Source organism: Dermacentor silvarum, chromosome 5 (genome assembly GCF_013339745.2).
Source record: "Dermacentor silvarum isolate Dsil-2018 chromosome 5, BIME_Dsil_1.4, whole genome shotgun sequence".
NCBI lineage: Eukaryota > Metazoa > Arthropoda > Arachnida > Ixodida > Ixodidae > Dermacentor > Dermacentor silvarum.
Window position 1 is genome coordinate 61,048,736 of NC_051158.1, and position 8,271 is coordinate 61,057,006.

Sequence of the window (8,271 nt, forward strand, 5' to 3'; positions counted from 1 at the left end):
AATACACATGATTCTTCCTACTCTACCGTATCACTGGAATTCTAGTCATCACTACCTTTTCCATTATGTCTCAAGTGACGCAACAAAGTGGCAACAAGAATAGAGAATGTTTTATTACTCAGCACTTCAGCTTTAAATAAGTGAAAACATTGTGACTAGTAATTGTGAGTCGTGACTAGTGTAAGCATATCCGTTTCTTGATATTTGTCAAGGAACTCAAATGCACAAGGCATTTATCGACGACATTGTGTGGTTGCTGCACACTGTTAAAATCTTTTTTTTTTCTCTAAGAGTTACTTAAACCCTGTGGGTGTTTCTGTGGGGAATGTTGCCCGAATTTTTGCGACAGCACATGATGGCAACACAAAGCGTTCACCTTTTCGAAGCCGCCCCCACAGCCACCGTACAAACTGCCTGTATGCTGTGTACCGGTACCTCCTGTAAACAAAAAACGCAGAACAATTATAGCACACTTGCATGGAAACAATCAATGAATTGAAGTCACTTCACTTGGCTAGGTGTAGGCTGCGCGTAGCCTCCTTGCAACAGGCGGCAGACTATGGCCGCCAAGCACCTTTTTGTTGCTATTATGGAAACTATTTTTTCTTGTCTCAGTTAAACTTGCGTCGTTATATAACTGCCTACCAGGAAGAGCAAGTAAACTTAAGCCAAACATTTGCTAACAAGCACAGCTAAGTGCTCTAAATCTATTTGTCAGCCAGCAGAACTATGGTAGCTTTACTTCACAAGTCTAGGAGGTTGTGCTCTTACTGCTATTCCTTCTTCATTAAACTGTCCTATGTTCAGCATGATACATTTATAATGTTTTTTAAGCTGCTAGTGCCTTGCTCATCTATTACCACCTTACATAACATGAAATGACTTTATTTGAACATTCGGCATCAGTCAACAGCCAGTCTACAAATTCAAATGTGCTGTTATATCAACCATGTGTGTGTGTATTTTTCAGAAACATAAATTACGTTTTCTACCCACCCCACCACATCTTCTTGCCACCTATTTTTCCAAAGGTATTTTTTTACAAATACACCTTGGCCTCTTTCATTACACTACTTGATGAATGAGCATACTCAACTGTCTATTTTTATTTGTTTTATGTCACTGCTTTCTTTCTAAATGCCATTTTCCATAATTAGCAGTCATTCTAGGTAAGTAGTTCTTGTAAATACGTACAGACTTATCTGCTATTTGTTAGATTCTTTCTTAATCCCCAACCACTCTTAATTGTTTCTACCGCCGCTTGAATAAATAAAATGTTTTAGCAAACAGCTGTTTCAACATCTCTTAGCCTAGCTGTTGCGATATGTCGTTCAGTACTATGCACACCGAGATGCTTAGCGGCATAATGTTGCCAGGAGAAGGCTCGCTCAAAGGAATGAAAAAATGGTGCCGACAAACAAACTGGCTAAGTATTAGTGAGTGAATCCTTGACAACTCTTGAAAGGTGGTGTGATGAGGCCACTATGGCAATTAATGTTTATAAAACTGTGTGCATGTCCATTACAAATGAATGTTGAAATTAGCCACGCCACTGAAGTAAACAATTTTGGAGTAACAAATGGATGCAATTTTAATTGGACTAAAAACTTTGGAAACATCTGGATTCACTCGCATGTTATTAGATATCCTAAGACATCAGCTAAAAGGCACCACACCTGATGGTGCCACAACTTCTGCCGTATGAAACATCTGTTACACTGACTCAGGAGTATGCTTGTGCTGTCTGGGAACCACTACAGCCATGAAAATTGAATTACTCAAGAGAATTAAAAAAATTACCATTACGTTCATTGTTTCTCGTCATAGCAGAACACACAAAAATACCGAATAGCTTTCAAGGACAGGACTCCAACCATTACGACTGAAAAATTTTTTTCAACTTTACAACAAGCAGCTATAACCTTGGTTCCCCGATTGTACCTGTGGCATCCTGGATGAGCCTCAGATGTCCTGTATGCATGCTGTCCTACCTTACGCACAGCGACTGGAAATCTTGACCTTATTGTCTTTGCAAACTAATTCTGTTAACATTTTTTAAGAAGTTCATTTTTTATGTTGGTCTTTGACCCACCTAAACAGCCCGAATAGGCGAATAGCATTGAACAAAAAAATTGATACATAAAAACTGAAGAAGCCCTCATGGAGCGATCAGAAAAATTGACGTGTTTGTCTTCTTCAATAAGCTATGTGTTTATGTGTTTTAGCGACGCATGTTTAATTTGTCCAGAGAAAGTTGTGCAAACGAAGAACTTACTTGTGCATTTCATCGTCCATAGTGTGCCCCCATGAACGAAGTTCGAGGTATACCACACGTAGCACGGCAATGTTCAGACAGAGAACATTAAAGTCCGGATGTTCCGTGATGCAACCCTGGGGTTGCGCAACAGTTACGGGTGCACCCATCTCGCGACAGCACACACACTCCAACTCACGAAAGTTTGGCAGCACTTGACAGTGTCCGCATTCGCACCTGTAATGTGCAATGTGAAAGTGACAGTAATGCACGTGCCATAAAAGAACCAAAATGCCGTTTATTTTAAGCAGCGAGCACAGAACACACATGCAATTCGCAATGCTCCGTCCCGCACTGTTCATAACACGACTTATAGGTTCATCCAACGCGAAGCGTCAGGCACGGTGCTCGGTTTAGGGCTTGGCCATCAACTGTTTTCGATCGTGTAAACTTCAAAATGACACCGCGTTATAGCTGCTCGCGTAGCAGGAAACGAGCAGAGGATTCGGTTACATTTTACTGCGCACTGCGACAGCCAGGTCAAGTTTCTAAGCAACCGATGCAGCCCTTGGTAACAAGCATCTGTACGTACCAGTCCGTGCTTGAGAGTCGCGACGGGACGTCCACACGGTGCCCAGCTTCGTCGCCCGACGTCGGATTGCTGGAGTCCTCGCTGCTACCGCGTTCGGAAGAGCCGGTGTCGAGGCCGCCGTCGTAGTAGGCAACGACGCCGGCAGCGCGAGCCCTCAGCAGCATGTCACGCTCATCGGGGCTTAAATCGCTAAAATGAAGCCCAGCATCGCGAGCCAACGTGTCGTTGTCAGGGTCGTCAACTAGTTCGTTCATTGCGACGAGCGTCGACGATCTCCGCGCTCACAATTCGGCGCGCGCTTTACCTACCGCTTTCGCACTACCGTCGACTCTGTCTTGGCTCTGTTTCTGGCCGCGCGTTTGCTCTTTCCGCATAAAAAACGGTAGCGCCGTCGGCGGGCGCCGTTTTACTCACCGGCGGCATGACGACACAACTCCTCGCTCGGCGGGCGATTTGAATTGCGCTAGAGGTACGCGAACGCTTCAGACGCAATTTTCTCCTAAAATAAGTCTTTTCTTGGCATGAAACAAGCGTTTCGAGGCTTCTGGTATGGTATTTTAACAGTCCACGTTGAAATAATATTTGCCTTTAGTGTCCCTTTAAATGCGCTCAACAAAAGCCCAATTATTTAAGACAGATATGTGTTTCCGTTAATTTGGCTTCGTTATCAAATGACAACACGGCGCAATGCACAAATTTAGCTCGGCAGCGCTGCCCCTGTTAGCGTTAGACTGACAGATCAAGCGGGAGCTGCGTTTGAGGTCTGGCAACGCTCGCACCCCAACAGCTGAGCATAGTGCATGGCTGAGAAACAAGAAAATTTGCGCCCGCATTTGTCTGCAGCTCATTGTTTCCTTGTGCTTACTTTGTGGTTCACGTTGCAGTTGTTAATCGTAGTTATTATGGATGATATTGTCCGTGTGTGTACTTTGACCGAGCCGGATTGACTTCGAAGGAGGCAACGCATGGAACGGCCGATGGGCAGCTTTGTTTACCTTCCAGACCAAGTGCTGCTGAAATCTTTCTGAAGGCAGTAACAAGACAAAAGATAAGGGTGAGTGAGCAGTTTATGCACGGAACCCCATTACGTTGTTGCGGGTTTGGTGAAGTTGCCGCCGCGCTATCAATAAAACGTGTCCGATGTATCCAAGCATGACTGGCTCCAGTTTGGGCCGGCAACACTGACACGTGCGGTACAGAGGCCAGCTACGGGAGACGTACCACCGTCGGCCACACGTACAACAGGTAATGGGGCAGGGGTCATAACTTTCTTCAACTGCTGACGGAGGTGAGAGCTCATAACAGAAATATGGGCGCCGGTGTCAATCAAAGCTTTAACAGGTAGGCCATCCATTTCAACGTCGATCAGGTTCTGATTGGTAGGGAGCGTCAACAGAGGAATTTGAGGGCAGGTCGTTACAGCAGCGTCACCTCCAGGAGCTGCAGCCGTCAGTTTTCCGACGGAAAACACCGGGCGTAGGACGGGGACGGGGAACGGCTTGGTGGAGGTGAACGAGAAGGTCGGCGTCGTGGTGAGGGCGAGCGGCTGTACTGGGCGGCGTTCCTAGTGTTCTCAGCAAATCTTTCTGGTTCAGTTTGGGATGGTACCTGGGGTTGACTTCGGGGTGGATAGAGGATGCTGGAGAAGCTTGGTCGAGTAGGCGAGGGCCAAGAACTTCGGCAGTACCGTGAAATGTGTCCAACACGTCCGCATCGGAAGCAAATTGGCTTATCGTCTGGTGTCCTCCACGCATTCGGATCACGATAATTTGGAGTAGGAGAGTGGCGTTGAATAGGGTTGAAGCCGGCTGAAGGGTAAAGGTCAGGACGGTTGACAGAGCAGATGTTTTGAAGGCCCAGGTTTGCCAGTTCTTGACGAACAACGGATTGTATCAGTGAAATGGTCGGTTGGGTATCATTGGGCTCCCCTCTCATGAAATGTGCAGGCTATGCGGCTTCGATTTCGCGTCGAACGATTCGGGTGATAGTCTCCGACGTGGAAGGCTGAGTCGTCATACGAACGTCCTCGCAGGTTGATGTCGCTGCCGTGTTCGGTAGGCGGGCGAAGTGGTGGGCAATACGTCGGCTTTTAGCTTCTTCGAAGCGTCGGCATTCAGTGAGAATATATATAAATAAATAGATAGTCAGATAGATAGATAGATAGATAGATAGATAGATAGATAGATAGATAGATAGATAGATAGATAGATAGATAGATAGATAGATAGGGTAACCCGCTTGAACTTTGAAGCTTACCACATTAAGAAAGCACAAGACAGATGCACCAGTCATCACCAATCGCATTAAAAGAAGTGGCAAACGCGTTGATTGTACGTGTACGCGGACCGCTGTGGCATGTGCAAGCTAGGTGTCGTCGCCAGCTTCTCTGTTTGCCCAGTCTTCGAACAACTAATGTGAAGCTGCCCTAATTTTTGTAGTTTTGTAATTTATTTGTTAACGCTACCATGTTTCTAGCGTAGAAGGAGATCATGACATAGATACTGAAATCACGTGAGCCACTCGTAACGTTTAATTATTTCTTGGTATTCTTCAGAAAGTGGAACTTGCCAAAATCCTTTGTATAAATCAATGCGTGAAAACACTCTGCAGCCACCCGTCTCGTCTAAGATAGAGTCTATTCGTGGCATAGGAAACGGAAAAAGCTCTGTCTGCTAAATAGTTTGCTGTAGTCAGTACAGAAACGGATGCTTCCAACTTCCTTAGGTGCACTAGTGACGTGCTACGCGAATGCAGATGTGTATGGACGAGTGATCTGTGCATCCAACATCTTTTGAAGCTCGTTCTTCAGCCAGATTCTCTTCTCCCGTGACATACTATATGTTTTTTTTTTCTCACCACTGTAGTATCGCCTAACACAAATGGTACTTCAAACTTTGTAGTTGCTTTGGGACGTCTCATCAAGCATAGGAATTCCGGGTAAAGCCTCTTAACATCTCTATCTGACAATGGCTTCCACGGGCTCCTCGAAGACGAAGCTGAAGAAACGCTGAGGCTGAGGCGCTTTACTGCTGTGGTTACTTCTCCAGTCCATTAGATGTTAAGGCGAAGTGCACTGATGGTTAGACCTGAAAGGAGCAATCCATAGGGTACTCCCTCGAGTACTAGCGCCTGCGCAGCAGCACTGTTGCCGAGACAGGATATGGTTACGCCTGTCCATTTATCGTGAACATCTCGCCTTTCGTCGTATCCATGTACGTCCACAGACCGTCCCTTTTGTATCGAGCGTAAAGCACACGGTGGTGACCACAAGGAGAAGCGTTTATTGATGACACGGGAACGCATATATAGCCGCGCTTGCACACAGCGTTGCTCTCTTTGTTCGCACAGTGTTGCTGTCTTGGCTGGCCGTTGCATCCTACTTTCTTTGAAGAATGAAAAATGTGAACACACTGAAAATACTGAAAACACGGATAGCACTGAAAGCCATGGAAAGCACTCAACATCGATGCGTAGCAGTTGACACTCCTAGGCTGTTTCAGTGTGCTGGAACCCGTGCGTGTAGGCCAGGCGATCTGGGCGTCTTCGCGGTCTGGTACATCGTCGCCGTGCATCTAGAATGCTGGGCGCGCCTGTTGTGCCTGCTGGTGGTCGGTCCTGTGTGGCCTGCGGAGGTTCTGGCCGCTGCTGTGTGACTGCGCTCGGAGATGAATCGGGGGCGTCGTTGCAGTCGTCCCCCTGTTAATTGATGGTTCGATAGAACGCTTCTGGTGTTTTGCGAAGGTGCTGTCTATTTCGATGGGAAATCCGGCCATCCTGAGTCAACGGTGTACGACATCGGGGCTGCTAGATATTCGACTTGCGCATTGATTTCCCATCTACCATTTCGAAGGATTAGGACCACGTCTCCCTTCTGTAGTGGAGCTAGTGGTCTTCCTGCGGTCCTTGCTTGATTATGTTTAAGATTCGGAGCATCTTATAGCGGCAGCCTGTCCCGCGGCGTCGTTGGCGTCGGCGTCCGTCCGCACCTCTCCTCATTCTCTCCACGCCAGGTGTGCGATAACGCCTCTCTCCCCCTCTCCACGCCATCTGTTCGATAACGTGCTTCTCCCTCCGTGTCTTCATCCGCCACCTGTGCGATAGCGCGCGCATGCGCGCCTCTCTCTCTCTCCTTCTCCTCCTCTCCGCGCCAGCTGCTTATATAAACCCGGTGCATGCGCCGCTGCGGCTGTGCCAGTGACTGTGAGTGGAAGTGAGTGCAAGTGCGCGTGAGTGCCAGTGAGTGCGAGTGGGAGTGCGAGTGAGAGTGAGTGCCAGTGAGAGTGAGTGGAAGTGAGTGCGAGTGAGAGTGAGTGCCAGTGAGTGTGAGTGCCGGTGAGTGTGAGTGAGGGTGAGTGTGAGTGAGTGGAGGTGAGTGCCAGTGAGTGTGAGTGGAGGTGAGAGCCAATGAGTGGAAGTGAGTGTGAACGTGGTGAGTGCTTGTGAGTGTAAGTGGAGATGAGTGTGAACGTGACTGAGTGCTGAGTGGAGCTGAGTGTGAACGTGACTGAGTGCTGTGAGTGTGAACGGGGTGAGTGCTTCTGGGTGTGTAGAGGTGAGTGTGAACGTGAGTGTGAGTGCAGGTGAGTGTGAACATGAGTGAGTGGTTGTGAGTGGAAGTGAGTGGGAACGTGGTGAGTGCTTGAACGATAAGCAGAGGTGATATCGGTTCACCTTGCTTGCGGAAAAATGGAGGCACGTTGTGTGTACAAGCTCACTAGCGGTGATGACTTATCGCACAAGCAGATTGTGCACGCCAGGATAGAAACCACTCACTAAGGTCGTAATAATCCAAGGATCAGGGATGAGTGAGACAATGTATAATGAGATGAGCGGATATATTGCGATAGCAATTACATGGACACTCCAAGAGAACTTCTGCCGTGGTCGTGGACGTCGTTGTGAGGTTCCGTATGAAGTCCAAACACGGTAAAATCGTCGGTTTAGAAGAGTCGGTTTAGTGCTCAGCATGTACATTGATTTCCACTTGAGGTTATTTTGTTAACATGGCTTTCCCATCGGAGAGCGTATGTTAAAGTGACACCTAAATATTTACGCTGAAATGCACAAGTGAGAGGTGTGTCATTAATAATGTAAGTAAACTCAGATATCTGTTTCTTTCTTACTATTAGCTTTACAGATGTTTCGGCATTTAGAGCCACTGCCACTCCTGACACCAAGAAAAGGCAGAATTTTGTATATGGTGATTATCACTGTGATTAATTTCGCGGTACGAAATACAATAGTCCGCGAAGAGACGGATGTTACCATGTAATCGGGAAGGCAAATCTTTTATGTACATTCAAAATGAAGCTGGGTCCAAAACACTGCCTTGGCGCACTCCCGATGCGACAGGTGCTAAATTGGAAGCTTCGTTATTAATACACGTATACACGAATTGTGAGTGGTATAGATCGGCACAGTGACT

General features: G+C 47.1%; 1 protein-coding gene across 1 annotated transcript; it reads right to left on the reverse strand.

Moving 5' to 3' along the window:
* Positions 1-293: 293 nt before the first annotated feature.
* LOC125945699 (P2X purinoceptor 7-like) lies at positions 294-3,256 on the reverse strand. Its single transcript, XM_049667944.1, has 3 exons — positions 2,847-3,256; positions 2,276-2,491; positions 294-438 (listed from the first exon to the last, which is right to left on the reverse strand). Exons 1-3 carry the CDS (start codon positions 3,098-3,100, stop codon positions 294-296), a joined length of 615 nt encoding a protein of 204 aa, XP_049523901.1. The 5' UTR covers positions 3,101-3,256.
* Positions 3,257-8,271: the final 5,015 nt, after the last annotated feature.